Source organism: Leptodactylus fuscus, chromosome 11 (genome assembly GCF_031893055.1).
Source record: "Leptodactylus fuscus isolate aLepFus1 chromosome 11, aLepFus1.hap2, whole genome shotgun sequence".
In the NCBI taxonomy this organism is placed as follows: domain Eukaryota; kingdom Metazoa; phylum Chordata; class Amphibia; order Anura; family Leptodactylidae; genus Leptodactylus; species Leptodactylus fuscus.
In genome coordinates, this window is record NC_134275.1 from 102204 (window position 1) to 118535 (window position 16332).

The 16332-nt window shown below is 41.1% G+C and overlaps 1 protein-coding gene and 1 long non-coding RNA gene across 3 annotated transcripts; one reads left to right on the plus strand and one right to left on the minus strand.

The window, feature by feature from the left end:
* Positions 1-3138: 3138 nt before the first annotated feature.
* LOC142184573 (uncharacterized) lies at positions 3139-15644 on the plus strand. Of its 2 annotated transcripts, none has more exons than XR_012711841.1 (5): positions 3139-3163; positions 3328-3419; positions 3503-3753; positions 3894-3992; positions 15445-15644. It is a non-coding gene; the product is annotated as an uncharacterized LOC142184573 (long non-coding RNA). The 2 variants fall into 2 exon arrangements; XR_012711840.1 differs by having other exon boundaries at positions 3503-3667.
* Positions 8132-8745, minus strand: LOC142184210 (small ribosomal subunit protein uS3mA-like). Its single transcript, XM_075258967.1, has one exon. The coding sequence runs from the start codon at positions 8731-8733 to the stop codon at positions 8218-8220; it is 516 nt and encodes a 171-aa protein (XP_075115068.1). The 5' UTR covers positions 8734-8745; the 3' UTR covers positions 8132-8217.
* Positions 15645-16332: the final 688 nt, after the last annotated feature.

Here is a 16332-nt window from a genome sequence, read left to right on the forward strand (position 1 = left end):
CAGTACCACTGCTGTGGCCTCTTAGCACCCTACAGGCCCATGGGTGATGCCCTACTCCTTACTTGTTGTTCTCAGACTACGTGTACCATTTGCACTGCCATATATCTTACACTTCATTTTGGCCTTGGTTCCTTTTCCATACACTGTCTGTTTTATTATTGCTGTTATGATTGCTTGTACTTTCATTTTCTTATGAATACAAAAGCTTAATAAACTTTGATTAAAAATAATATTCAGGCCTAAAAAGTCATGCAAACATGACTGTTTCACATGCTGAAGTCAGCGGATACCAAAAGGGCCCCACTATAATCAATGCGGTTCCTTGGGATTTGTTGTTTGCCCTCAAACGGATCCATCTTTATTATTTAATCCATTTTTGTATTCCTACAACAGAACAGAAGAACAGATTTAGCAACAACAATCAGTGTACGGTAACAGCGATCCTAATGGTGCACTAGAATGTAGGACACCATAACTAGCACAGGTTACAGCAATAGACAAGCTTAGTTTCAAAGGTATTATTGAATGGAAGTGCACATCAATACCAAGGTATCGCACATTACAGAACAATGGCAAGTACAAAGGAAAAATAACAAGCGGTATTACATAATTATCAGGAAATTAGTCTCTATAGTGCAATATATGTAAGAAGATTACCTACTGAACATACATGAAAAAATAGAAGAAATGGAATCGTGTATCACTTATAGGAGCATCGATCTTTTCAAACAGCATAACAGTGTCAATCCATGTAATGACTTCCGATATCAGTGGGGCTGGGGTCCTCCATTTGGATGCTATGTGAATTCTAGCCACGATATATTGAAGCAACTTTACATGGAACTTGGCTATCGGAGGCCCAATAGAAAGATAGACGGTTAAAGGGCACACACATTGACTCAGTAGCCCCTGTAGCATCCAATGTCTGATTTATGCAATGTAATTTAGTTGGGACCATATAGGTCCTGTGTAAATATATTAGAGAAAATTCCACAAGTGCTGAGTGACCCGGTTGGTTGCCCAGTTAGTCCCCTCATTGGTCCACTGACTGAACCAGCAGACTAGCTCATCATCTTCAACTTGTAAATTGACCATGGCCAATGCATAGCCGAAAGAAGCAATTGGTTGAATGATCATCACCTGTCTACATGCCACCAGCAGCCCTACCAACACAAACCATGAGACCATCATGGCAACTTACACGTTAGAGTGTGGATGAGTATGTTATACTCATATTGGATACACGGTTTACTCAGGATGTTTTCAGCAAGCTCTGCTGAGGTTGGGTATATCCATGGGTATACCTATAGGGCAGTGACAGTGAACCTTTTATGGACCAAGTGCCCAAACTGCAACTCAAAAACCCACTAATTTATCACAAAGTGCCAACATAACAATTTACCCTTAAAGGGGTTGTCCCATCACAAGGATCCTATCTATACTGCTAGTTTATGTGGATTTAAGACTTTTCCTAAATGCATTGCTATATCAAAACTGCTTTGTTTGGCCGCTATCTTAATTTATTCACTTCATTGATTACACTCCATTTCTATGGCCCTTGGGATTATCTGCTCATTTGTCAAGTGATGTAGCTGCCTGCTCTCAGGGGAGGAGGGAGGGGCTGAGAGCAGCTCTGAGCTGTTTGTGTCTTTTAAGTAGTGGAGCTTCTCAGAGAGCTGCAGGATTTCTGAGCTCTTAGCAGTCGGTTTAATTGAATTTAGCTGATAAGGGCTGAGATAAGGAGTCCGTTACCTCTGTATGTAATGCAAACTGACTCAAATCCAGCTCTGCTACATCAGTTTCCACATTCAGCTTCACACTGTGGTAATTCATTTACAACCAATCCCGTGCAAGTGAAAACCCGCCCACCTATGTGCCAAGAAAAGCAGGAAGTGAAGAGAGCACAACAGCCTGCAGGTTAGTGAACAAGCGTCATGGGAATACCCCTTTAATACTGTGCAGATCCACAATTGCAGACAGTTATGGACCCACAAAATACGGCCGTGTGAATTGGGCTTTACTTTGTACTGCATTTTGTATAATTATGAAAAATTATTGTTCACTATTTACATCGCACAGATTTGTTTTATAGTGACCATGCAATGTTATTACAGTCTGTACTAATATCACATGTCTACTATAAACAGATAGTCAGTGATATAGTGAAGGTCCCCTGTACAGTATAATCTGCTCCACAGTGGTTCTTACACAGTACAATCTGCTCCACAGTGGCCCCCACACAGTATAATCTGCTCCACAGTGGCCGCCACACAGTACAATTAGCTCCACAGTGGCCACCACACAGTACAATCTGCTCCACATTGTCAGCTTGTGTAACCTCCATTATGTATTTGAGATGTGTGCTGACGGCAGCCATTTTGTGAGACCATGCCATGTGGTCACAGACTCCATTTTGGATTTTGAGACACCTTTGTTCAAGAGCTAACATCCCCCATCAGCCCTCAGGGAGGTGTGACCTCTCTCCAGTTTCTTATCCAATAGACATGCATCAGGGCTATTGTTACAGCTTGTCCACCAATCATGTTATGCTAATTATCCTAGCCAAACCTATTCCTGTGTATGCAATGTGTTACATACTGCTTGATTGTCATCATTAAAGCAGAACCACCATTTACACCACAGCTGAGTGTAATTTGTGCGAATCTCTAGCATATGCTAATATGTCTTTATTAATTTGGACTTCAATACGGTGATACTTAGAGCGAATTGCGCTCACAGTAGTTTCTATCAGGCTGTGGACCTTGAGAAGGATGCAATGGTCCCTCTGCCACATTATAGACCACCATTCTAAATGACACAAGATAGACAGAGGACCCTTTACAGATTTTGCACTGGGGCTCAGGAACTTCAAGTTACGCCTTTGGGTTTTTGCAGCGGTTTCTGTGTAATACTGTTTTACTTGATATAATGTTATGTTTTATCTAAAGGTAATGGCTGCCATTCTACCTCTTACTGCTACTTTCAGTGAAATGGACCCACTAGTCTATAATGGTCTCCAGTATATGAAATTTTAAATTGAAGCCTTATTCCATTAATAGTCGGAACCCGCTGAGTGACAGGCACTGGCAGCTGCTGGATGTAAAATCTAATTTCATTCTGCATAGAGCCTGCTCTGAAGAGAGATGACTCCGGGGCCAGAGAGGTGAGGCCGGGCTAATCCTGTGCTTGTCAGTCACAGTCAGGTGCTACTTGATATCTGCATTACATTATAAATTAATAAGATTTTAACCAAGCAAGAGCCATCCATGACACAGTGACTGCTTCCTTCAGATGCTGATTGTTTTGTCACTTTGCTTGTTTTTGCAGCAAGTGGCATCTCATGGACACAGCCATGTAGCCCGTGTATCCCTTATTATGGGTTTCATGACCTCCCCCCACTGCCTTACCAGCTTTATTGTGTATGTATGGAGATTTATTCCCATAGAAGATATATCTCTACATTCATAGTTCAATGGAACATGCCATTTTTTTTTACTAATAGGAAAGAAAAAACGGGGATCCTAGCGCAGTTTACTACTAGATGAGTTTGGATGATGTCACCGGTTCCATCAAGTCCAACCTACAACCCTACAGTGATCCAGGGGAAGGTTACAAACCCCATGAAGCTGCTGCCAATTTCCTGTCTATTTTGGATGAATAGAAATTGGTATTGTAGGCCTGATTTATAGAAATGTTATTGGATCTACTTTGCATCATTGGGAATACACCCAGTTTACTTCTGTATATAGATATGTACGGTTACTATTATTCTATTTTATGATATTATATGTAATATATAATGTAATATATTATGTATAATATATCTACTAACATTTGAATGCTGCAGATTTCTGGATTTCTATCCCATATAAAGCAGATCTTGTCCCCTACAGGTTATCTCCCCATTCCAATGCACCTGCCAGGATACAAATTACATTTGACATGTAAAATAATTAATAGGACATCGTCCCATCTGTGTCACTGCTGCTAAGGTGAGAATAACAGCTTTCTACTTAATATAGAAGACTGTCAGATTGAGTAACAATGTATCAAGAAAATGTATTAAATAATCAGCGTATTTCTGTATAGGATGGCTGGAGAGGATTCATTACTGTCATATAGTTGGTGCAATCCATTGCTATTCGGTACTGTTACACACAATGTCATGACTGTATCTTTCAGATAGAATTATACGCAAGGACTGGGGTGTAATGGTCAATTAGATGGAAGGTTTTAGTAACGTGGTGGAGAGGAATAGTATAGTCATTTTATCTATAGGTAAAGTAGGTACATGCCTATAGGTGACCTGAATGTATGTGATGTAAAGGCCTTTCTAAAGTGATAGCTATAAAAAATAATTGTTAGAAAAGCTCTGACGTCATAAGCAAGTTAGGCCTCAAGTGCAAGCTATGCCTCATGTGCAAACTAAGCCTCAAGTGCCAGCTAGACCTCAAGTGCAAGCTAGGCCTCAAGTGCAAGCTGGGCCTCAAGTGCAAGCTAGGCTTCAAGTGCAGACCAGTGATAGTCAACAGGTGCTGCTACTCTCTATGTGGGGCCTTAGTCAGAAACACAGAATGTGAACTTTACCTACAGAAAACAGAATTTTTCCATCCTCAAATCCTCATGAAAAATGGACTTTTCACTCTACATTTTTCGTACCCCAATTTTTAAGTCAACTGGGTTAGGGTTAGGATTAGGTTTTTGAAGTGATCAAGTGGACCTGAAGAACAGAAACTCGAACACTAGTAACTAACCATCCCTACAAAAGCATATAAGTGGTTAAAAAGTGGTTTAGTGGTGGTGTTAGACTGCCTTTAACCATAAAGCCTACAAAAGATATCACTATATAATCATAGACCAATGTTCGACATAGACCATAGTATCAGTGTCACCATGGAAAGGCACATAAAAACCATAGAAGTCTTCCTATGAGCACAGAGAGCCTGAAGATAACTCTAAATACTACAGATTAATATAATAATATGGCCATTTCTTTCTTTCTAATGGAATTCTAATTTTATTAGTACCCCTCAGGGGCTTTAACCTGCAATCATTTGATTGCAAGCCCATAGACTGCAGTCTATGGGAGATTCGCTACATAGCTATTGAGGCTGATCAATGACCAGCCTCAATAGTGATAATGCAATGACAAGCTTGGGAGCCCTCAGTAGTTTCCCAGCTGTTAGAGGAACAGGTTGACTCCCGCAATCTTCTCGCGTGGAAGCCGGCCTGCAATGATAAAGGTACTGGAGTCCATTTTATTTTTATTTGGGGAAGGGGTTTTGGCCTGAAATGCCCACGATCTAAGTGAACTCTGGTCGCGGGCATTATTGCTGGGTCTCCATTGTGGACTACAGCAGAGACCCGGTAACTATAGTGGCTGCTCTGCAGTAGTGCGGCCATCATCTTTAAAGACCCAGTGGATGTTGGGAAGGGGTTACAACTTTGCAAATTTTTGTAATTTATTTCTATTTGAAAAAAATGTTTACCTTTTAATCATCTACAAATTTAAGTATGGTTATGTTTATGGGTAAAATCCCTTTAAAAGTTTGGAAAACTGATGTTAAAAAAACTAAACAATAGATTCATACAATATTTACAAACCAATAACAAGGACCAAACAAAATGCAAATGGCTTTAGTCGTTTGGCTTCTTGTGGGATATTTTAGAAGACCAAGTCAGTTTTTATTATTACAAGCGTGCTTGGCAGAGAAGGGGTTAAAGTAGTCAGCGTCTGGTTACAGTCCTCATGGTGGGGTGATTTGCAAACGCCCACATTGATAGTAGAGAATATCAGATCTATTCTACATCCCACACAGCCAGCCCACAGATTGAAGACTACAGTGGCATGTTTCGGGAAGGTCGGCAGTATGACAGTGTCACATGTTCTAGAAGTTCAGATGTAGCCTCATTAGACTGATTAGATTATCATTGCCTGGCAATGGCTGTTTCTAGCTCGATGTAAATACCTGTTCCTGACTTATCTTGAAATCCTGCCTGTCAGCACGGAGAGATAATTTTGCAAAGATTTTTTTTTTTTCAATGGACTAATTGGATGTTTTGCTTACGATTCTTTTACCATTGTATGTAGAACTTTCTCTACATAAAACTTTACTGCACATCCTCACATTGTAGATACAATTATTTGTTCATTGGTTCCTGTAAGGGTCAGTTCACACAGTGTTTTGGCAAGGATTTTGACACTGAATCCGCCTCAAAATCAACCTCCAAAAAGCCTTCCAATAGAACTCGCTATAGATGAGCTAGTAGTATTCGATCAAATACCTCGCTCCCATAGGAATGCGTGTAAGCGGCCGAAAGACTAAGGGGTTAAGCACATGGAATATTCACTGCTCTTAACCCCTTGGTGTTCGGACACTTACACGAATTCCTATGGGAGTGAGGTACTCGATCGAATACTACTCCCTCATCCCTAGAACTCGCCAAAAAAACTCTGTGTGAACTGACCCTAACCAACACCGTGTTCACAAGGCTGCTGAAGATTTGGGTGGAGGCACTGTGTGATCAAGCTGGTGAAGAGGTCACTATTTCTGAATCCTTAAAGCCCCCCAACTGGATTCCCTCAGAGGGGGTGTTACATTGAAATCTATGAAGAATCTGTGCAAACAAAGGTCCCTTGGATACAAAGTGGTTTTGAAAAATGTCAGTTTTGTACATCGGTTATGTGCATGTAGCCTTGGATAGGATCAGACAGGGACACTACATACAGTACATAAGAAGATAACCCACCACAATAAGGAAATCATTACCAGGCCATAGTAAGTTCCTGCATTCATGGTCGTATCCATTAGCAAAATATCAATACAATAGACATCACCATTAAGAGGTTAGAGAAAATTCTAATTTATTATATTTGCAAAAATGTTGCCCAATTTTAAATATGGTTTTATTTATGGGAAAACCCCATTTAAACCTAAAAAAACTAGATTTCTCCTATTCTTTGCTCTTACTTGACTATAGACCGAGGTCAACTTAACCCTAGATTTTGATTCCAGCAATTTTTTTCATATAGGATAAGATGGGACTCGTCCTCAAAGGTTTTTTTATGCATTTATGTATCATTGTGGTTTTCTACAAGAATTGTGGATCTGCTTTGAATCCCTTATGTAAGTGTGATTGTTACATAAAGTGGAATATATTCTTAATTACATTGAGCCTTTACTTGCTGCTTTTCCAATTGTTTTTCAAAGCCTTGATTATATCATGCAGATTTGCGTTGAACTTGGTCGCTCTCTTCATTAAGCCCTGAGTTTCTCTTATCTCAAGGGTGGCTGTAGAAGTAGGGGAAGGCTGATGGGCTATTTATATCATTGGTAATTAGCAGATGATGCCGACATTTGCATCGCATATAATTAAATCTGTGAACATGCCTTGTAATTTGGAAAAATAGATTTACATACTGAAAAGGGTTAATTTCCTGCAACTATAGAAGCTTACGCTTATACTTGTAATGTGGCCAAGTGATCAGCGGCAGATACAATCTAAGGGCTCGTTCACACGGAGTAAACGTGGCGCGCAATGCGCCGCGTTTACGGGACGTTTGTGCCGCGATTCGATGGTGCATGTTTGGTCAGACATTTGTTATGGTCAGACTTTTATCCTCTAGAAGTAACAGAATGAATGACAGCAAGCCGAAATGTAGAAAACCGTGAGGAACTGATACAGAAAGTATATTGGAGAATTAGATATCATTTTATTGTACATTTATTGGTCAATATTGGTCTGAAAGTGGCCAACCCCTTGAAGGACGGGGACCCCATATGGTGAATCCCATCTGCAAATTGCAAAAAATACATACAGCGGGCTCACTTTGATTTCTAAAACTATTGCAGTTTTGTCAACTGTACCTACGGAAAAGCCAGCGGTTTCCCTATAGGTATAATGGAAGCAGAGGAAATAGGAGCGCAAGAGAAATCCAAGTGCAAACATTCCGTTCTCTTATTGGCTGTTTGGCATTCGTCTGGGACCCCTCCTAGATCCATTTTCACAGATCCCTCATAGATTTCAGTCTATGGACAGATCCACGAAACCAGACAAAGATAGGACATGTTCTATTTTTTGATGTTTCATTTATATACAACTTTATTTTACTATGATACAAAACCTCAGGGAGACAATTTGTGAAGCTTGGAGACTACGCACACCATACAGAGCAGTCCATTTCCATAACCCGTAGACGCTGGCATTGGTATGACCTTACAGGTACTTATAGATGACCTTCTCTTCCACCGTCTGCAGTTCCAGCTTCACAGCACATTTGTACAGGTAGGACAGTAATTCTTCAGTGTAGCCAGTCAGAAAGTAGAACTTCTGAGGGGGCAACTTGCGGATTAGTATGGTGCATATCACTATGAGGTTGGCACGCCGCTTGATGACAATTTCATTGGCCAGGCAGCCATGGAATGTGCCATACATAAATCTGTGGATATAGACATCTTCTATGGTGCACTCCACGGCGCCATCTTCACCATCAAGGTTACTTGTGTGTTGAGAAAGCCAGCCTTTCCTATGGGCGATGTAATGAGGAGGATGCACCTCTTCGTAAGTCACTGGCTTGTCTCCTTTACCCACACAGACACGAGCCGCACGGTTCTTTAAACAAACTGAGCTTGTCTGAATACAGCGGGCCGGACAGTGCCGGGGTAAAGCGCCTTCCAGTCCTCTGAGCAAAACCTGCAGCCGGCTCGCTGCACTACACATGGGCACCGCCATCTTCGGAATGGACCACAGCGGTCCATATTCTATATTTTGATGGTCCGTTAAAACAGCCAATCAAAAGACCAGACATGTGAATAGATACATTAAAAGCAATGTGTTCTAAAATGACCATGTGATGGCTATACAGAAACAACTGTCGCACGGCACAACCATATTTTACCTTCATGTGAATATAGACTTAGGTTGCCCATGCATTTCAGAGAGGTCGCTGGCAGGCACAACATGGATGCAAAATATGGAAATACATGCAGGTTTCAAATAAAATATATACGTACCCCTTTATTACAAGGATAGGGGATACATATCTGCTCACTTGTGTGCCAAATTCTGGAACTCCTACTATTCACAAGAATGAGGGTTCACAAATACCACCGAATATTTCATCTAATGCTTCACTGTGGCTCCATTTACTTCTTTGGGACTACTGGGGATGCCCCCTATTGATGACACCCCTATCCCCTATCCTGCAAGGGCTTCGCTCTAAATAAAAAATGGAAGATGTCCTTTAGAGGGATTCTATCATTAGAATCCTTTTTTCAGTTAATATCCATCTTATTCAGCAGCGCCTCTCCGTTGTGTCATCCTCGATGTCATCTCCCGGCTGAGCTTGCATTTGGAATCTAAATTCCGCGCATGCGCAGTTGGCTCTGCCATTGGGCTTCGGGCAGAGCAGAGTATGTCTGTTCAGCCATTTTACTGTGGCCATGTGCTGCCTGAATCACGTTCTTGTAAGTGGCCACAGTAACATGGCCAAACAGACATGCACAGTTGGTTCTGCCCGAAGCCCAATGGCAGAGCCGACTGCACATGCACGGAATTTAGATTACGAACGCAGGCTTAGCCAGAAGACTACACGAAAGATGTGGCAGAGAGGCCCTTGTCAGTTAATTTGTAATTTGTATAGTAATAAAATCCTGATTTTTTTAAAATGGAGCTGCAATGATGAATAAGAAAGGCAACTTTGGAAAGTGTAGTATCCACCCTATTCATCTAATACTGATTTTCCTGCTGACAGACTCCCTTTAACAAGTATTAGAGTAAGTTCACACTGAGTTTTTTGGTCAGGGTTTTGAGGCCGTATTCGCCTCAAAAACCCTGACCAAAAAGACGGCTCCCATTGAAATCAATTGGAGCTGCTCAGGAGCTTTTTCCGGGAGACATTTCTTCCGGCTCCCGTAAAAAAAGAAGCGAGATGTTCATTCATCGCCTCGCGATTCGGCCTGAAGACACTCCCTCCTCCGGACTAGGCCCATTCATTGGGCCTAATCCGGAGTAGAGTGCGCGGCTGGATGCTAGTGCAGTGCACCTGCCTTCAGCTGCAGCAACCCATCTTTTGGACCGGAACGTGACGTGGCCTCTGCTTCAGGTTCCAGTCCAAAAAACTATGTGTGAACTTACCCTTGTGGTCACTCCACATAGAGTTTTTTGGCGCTGATTTTGATGCTGAATCCACCTCAAAATCAGCCTCCAAAAAAAGCCTCCCAATAGAGTTCTATTGGGAGGCTTTTTTTGGAGGCTCATTTTGAGGCGGTTTCAGAGTCAAAATCAGCAGCAAAAAACTCTGTGTGCACTGACCCTAAGTCAAAACAAAGCACACCTGGAAGATTTAACCTTTACTTAAGATGTATATTAATAAATGGAACCAAGGATGCAATACTGGAAGTCAAAAACAAAAAATGAAAGTCAAAAATATTCCTCTGGCAGGAAGGAGTTAATAGTTTACAAATTTGGCCATGTTCATAGGAAAAGCAATTGCAGGCTGTGGCCACATGATGCAAAAATGTTGTGAAAAGAAACGTTTAGGAAATGTAGCTGACAAAAAACTGCAATGAAAACGCTTGAGTTTTTCAGTGTTTTTCCACTGCTGTTTTCATTTTTAGCTTTTTTCACTCCACAAAAGTCTATGGGAAAAAAAAAACACAACATCTCTGCAATTAAAGTTTTCAAAAAAACACAGACATTTTTTACACAAAATCTCCTTTCTCTTTGCTGGCACTATAAAACATTTTTTAGCATTTTTTTTGTTGTTGCGTTTGTCTAAGCCACACAATCATGGTAGAAAATGGACCTTAAAAATGTATACTTTTCATGGCTGTTTTGCACCCGAGGGGAACCTAATTTTATGGATTTCATACTTTGTGTTGAGGGTTCCATGAAAATAGACAAAAAAAGGACACGACCTATCTATTGACAATCAATTAAAACAATCAAAAAGTCAATCGTGTGAATAGCCACAACAGATGTGGCCTTTCCTGTTCCCAGTGCTTCCGAGGGTGGTGACAGCCTCCATTTCGATCATGTACTTCTCTGGTCTGTACGATGCATTTTCAATGGGTACAGAATAAAGCCTACACTGTTTTATACACCAGTCTCAACCTGACTTGCACAAGATCCTTCTCTTTTATCAAGAGTCACCACTCATGCGCCAGAATGGAAATCTACGCCAGTTGGGCATCTCCATCCTGTCCTGCTCATTGCCCACATTCCCAGAAAGTGCAAGCAAGGTGCAGAGTGGGGAACGTTTCATATCTTTGGCAAGCAAGGGACTTCGACCAAAGATGCGCCAGATTATTACCCATCTATACCAGAAAACTGTCATAAATGGAGTTGAGTTTATTTTATAGACCTCGACCCGACAGAGTGAGAGAGACAAGTCTCATTGCATAATATTTAGTCAGAATGAGGCTGTCTTTTCATGGTAGATGGGATGGGATGGGCTAATATCACAGGTGATGACATCACAAACTGGAGTATGAGTGGTGATGTCACCACAGGTACTGCCTCCATAAATAGGGCACCAAATGCCCGAACTGCCGGTCAGTCTTGATACCTATCCAAGGGACCAACATGCATTGTATTCCCCAATATGCGCAACGTACAATAAAATCACACACTGGTGCCCAATTGATGTTACAATATTAGGTTTAGGATGACACCAGATTTTTTTTAACTGTCTCTTACAATATTATACAGTTGTGCCTTATAAACTATTTGTACATTGATTTATGCTATCTTCCACATAAAAACGAAAGTGCGAGAAACAAAACCTTTTTGTAATGTAACAATAAGTGGCGCAGCAGCGGAGCCAGGAAACCATTGTCATAGCCTGATAATTAGTATTTTTAATAATAGCAATGAGTTAAATCTCATATTCTGCGAATAACAGCATACTCATAGGGGGTAAGACATCTGCAGCGAGAACTCGTATCTCAAGCTAATTAGACTGTCAGCAATAACTTCATCTTCATTAAATAGTCAGTGGAACGGCACAAGAAGGAAGCTACAGAGCAGCCCTCTCTGTGTGTGAAAACATATCACATGGAACCATCTTGGTGAAACTGAGAAAGCCTTTTCTCCGTATTTTTTACCATTCTTACATTTTTCATTGCATTTTTGTAGCATGCTTCTCTGCAGCACCAGCAAAAACACAGTATATAGAACCAGAAGTACATTGTGTAGTAATTGATCACAGCTCTGGACACTGTGCAGTAATTGATCATAGCTCTGTACACTGTGCAGTAATTGATCACAGCTCTGTACACTGTGCAGTAATTGATCACAGCTCTGTACACTGTGCAGTAATTGATCATAGCTCTGTACACTGTGCAGTAATTGATCATAGCTCTGTACACTGTCCCATAATTGATCACAGCTCTGCACATTTTACAATAACTGACCACAGCTCTGTACACTGTGCAGTAATTGATCACAGCTCTGTACACTGTGCAGTAATTGATCCAGGTTACTGCAGCTCAGTTCTGATTCTGTGCGGGACCTGAGCTGCAGTAACCATGCTCAGCCATTTCACAGTGAATGGTGCTGTTTATGGAATCGACAGTGTATAGTGTTGTGTGTTTGCCTGATTCTATCAGTTTTTTGGTAACAGATCTATGTATTGGACAAAAGGGAAATAAAACAAAATTGCACAACACTGTAGTCACATACAATTCAATAGAATTATAAGAGAAGGAAATGCAACTTGCAAAATTCATTTTAAAAAATCAACATTGTGGAATTCTTTACAGTTATGATATTGAAGTTGAATGAAACATGTAAATGTATGCAAACCCATAGAAGTAGACTGCCAGCAGCATTCCGCTGCGATAAATCTGGATTCTTTATTTCCGTAGAGTTATCCATAGCGGTATCTCCTCTTTAATTGTTACTTTCTCAATGCGTCGGCCACAATATGTTGCTGGTACATTGATGTGGGATAAGAATATTCAACAGTAGTTTAGAGCATTCAGCTTGTCTTTCACTGAATTCTATTAAAGTATCACCAAGGGAACTTGAATGCAAGAGAGGGATTCAATCAGACCATCTAATTCACTCTGATAATGAAGAGGTGATGAATCACACTGGGCTTATGGAAATAAGAGCATGGACACATAATAATATTTAAAAATGACTAACAGGGAGATAAACAGGGAGCAGCCGAGGCTTCATTTGTGAACCAAATGAGATTATAATAGTTTACTGAAAATATAGAAAGTTTTCAATGTCAAATAGAATGCAGTTGAGATGAGTCACTATATTTACACTGAGGTCTTTAGATGGCCACACACATTGGAGTAATGTAGGATGAATGTCCAGTGCACCCAGTGATCAGGTAACAGGTACAGCTTCTGACACTCCAGCTGATTTTGCCAAAGATCTCCATGGACAGCTAGATTCTTTCCTCCCACTAGTGTGTTTTATTATATTTGCAAATTACACGGGTGACGTCAAGGACAGTTTACTTCACTGCGCATGTACCTGATATGCGGCGCATGCGCAATAGAGCACACTGTATAGGTTTCATCTGCACAGAGTGGGTAGTCAGTTTTATTATGGCAGGGGTTGGCAGCTAGGAACCCCATCCATGTCTGCCATTCAGTATGGAATAAGTAAAGTTTTCCAGGTTCTTTGGGTTCGTAGTCGCTCATAGCTATAATTTGTTACAACCATGATAATAGTCTCAGGAAGTGGACTATAAGGTCCACCATTTGACCACTGAAATGGAGTGATGGTCATAGTTCTTATTATATATTAAGAGATCAACTAGCTACTAATCTAGGGATAGTCAACCTGCAGCTGGCCTCTGCTATCCTGTAGGGGATACAGGTATATACTATATCCAGCCTATGCTGGGGATTCCTAAGAGCTTCCCTCCTCCGTTGGGCCAGGGAGTTTACCCAGCTGTACCAAATGCTGACAACGGGCCAGATTCTGTATACCAGGGTGGTAAATCAGGTGAGGTTGGGGCAGAAAGAACACAATTTACCTATTGGTTATTGGCAGGCAGTTGAGAGGGATATCCACGAGGGACATGTTGTCGCCTCCATAACTTAGAGCTTTTCTTAGAATGCCACAAATAACTAATTTATATCAGTTACCTTACCAACATTCAATGACTGTTTTTCAAAACTGGTCTCAGCTGTTTTGGCTGATAATATGCCAAATGCCAAGTTCTGAGCTTTGTGGACTCAGCTGCCAGTGGCAGGTGTGCACTGAGGAAGTCGGATATGAAGTGTTCAGCTCCTTGGCAAGGTGAACATGCACCATGCTGGATAAAGAGACAAGAGACTATAATGTCTTACCAGAGGATACAAGTGTTTAATGATATAAAGTTACCAAAATTATAAGAAATACATTTTGTTCCTTATCTCACCCAACAACGTCATTGTGTACCTGTCTTGTGTATTTCCATGGAAGTCATTGAGCCATCAGTCCCTAAAGGGGCATTCACACGGAGTAACGCCGGGCGTGTATCACAGCCATACACGCCGGCGTTACGGCAGACTGCCGAACACTTCCCATTCACTTCAATGGGAGCGCTCATAACAGCAGCGTTTACGAGCGCTCCCATTGAAGTGAATGGGAAGTGTTCGGCAGTCTGCCGTAACGCCGGCGTGTACGGCTGTGATACACACCCGGCGTTACTCCGTGTGAATGCCCCCTTAGGGTTCATTCACACAGAGTTTTTTGGCGAGGATTTTGGCAAGGAAAAAATCTGCTTCAGGAATTAGGAAATGGTTTTTTAGAGCGCCCAATTCTGCACCCAAATCCGCAATGCGGTTTTTCCGCCTCCTATTGACTGCATTGGTTTTTGTAGGCGGAATCCTTTTTTTCCACTAGTGGAAAAATTCTGCAAATGGAAAAATAAAATGAGCGGAACCCATAGAACTCTATGGGAAGGCGTTTTTTTTAGACATAGATTCTGATGTGGATTCAGCATCAAAATCAGCGCCCAAAAAACTTTGTGTGAATGGTCCCTTAGTGAGAATCTCCTATAAACTCATGGCCAATGACTCGTTTTTGGTACATTCTAATCGGGTAAACTGTTAATGTCATACCTATATAACTTACATGGAATTGCTATCACGGGAGGAATATGCAAATCAGTCTTCCAAGATGTAAACAGGGAGACAGTGCATTATGCAGTAAAGGCTTCTGGGAAAGTCGGGCATGATGTTCAGGGTGCTTCCCATAGAGGGCAGCATAACAGAGGCACTGTCTCCCTGTTTACATCTTGGGAGACAGATTTGCATATTCCTCCCATGATCCCTTGCAGTGGAGCGACTATGGCTGTATAAGTCCTCACACACCTGAATAGGTGGTCTCTCCCTAAGGATAGACGTTATGACCCATAATATGGAATTGCTACAAATTCAAACTTCGCCTATATATATATTTTTTTTTTAACAAACTTGTGTTCCTTTGAAGATTCTTGTCTAAGGCGTAAAGCAAAGAATCAAGTTTCTGCAGATAAAAAGATTTCCTCGGCTCATGTAGATATTTTTGGACCTCACATTTGACATCACCATCGAACTGGAAGCGAAGGCCTCAAAGATGTTTCTTCAACTTCCGAATGAGAAACTGTAAATAAAACACTTAGAAGAATTTCATAAGCTTCATGGTATACCGTCAACCCGCAATAAAAAGCAAGACTTTTAGTGGGTTTTTTTCCATGTCGTAAGTAGGTTCTTGCAAAGTCATTTATTGTGAGCTCGTTAAGAGTCTTCAACTACTTGTCTTTGGAGGGTTCGGAGCTTAGTGTCATGCTGAGCAACAAGTATAAAATATTTATTCAGTAGATTTTTATGTGTATACATGTATCTAATTAGACCATGACAAGATATTCCCGTTCAATAGGAGAGCAATGCTCTGTATTATTCTCAGCATCTTGGCCTGATAGGAAGCCAGCGGCGGGGGTTGGTGACATTCCTCCATACTGAGATTTATGTAACTTGACTTTGATCAACACCTAGCTTCGGTTGATGGGGCACAAGGTGTAAGACTTGTTCTTTCTAAGATGTGCCTGTGTCTCGTTCCTTCTATAGCCAATTATTCTCAGGCAATCAGAGGGAAAAAAAACGAACACCATGAAGACATCTCTGTAAAAATCTGGACTGTCACTCCAAGCCATGATTAACCATCGGCTTGCCAGAGTAAATATTCTTCAACCAAGTGACAGTTTTTACCAATTGACCATAGATTTTCCAATGATCTGGTCAGGAATTAATCTGAGAATGAGTTATAGGTTTTATAATAGTAATAAGGCCACAATTGTTGTCTTATTACCTGGGAACCTACCATCACCCACATATCCCA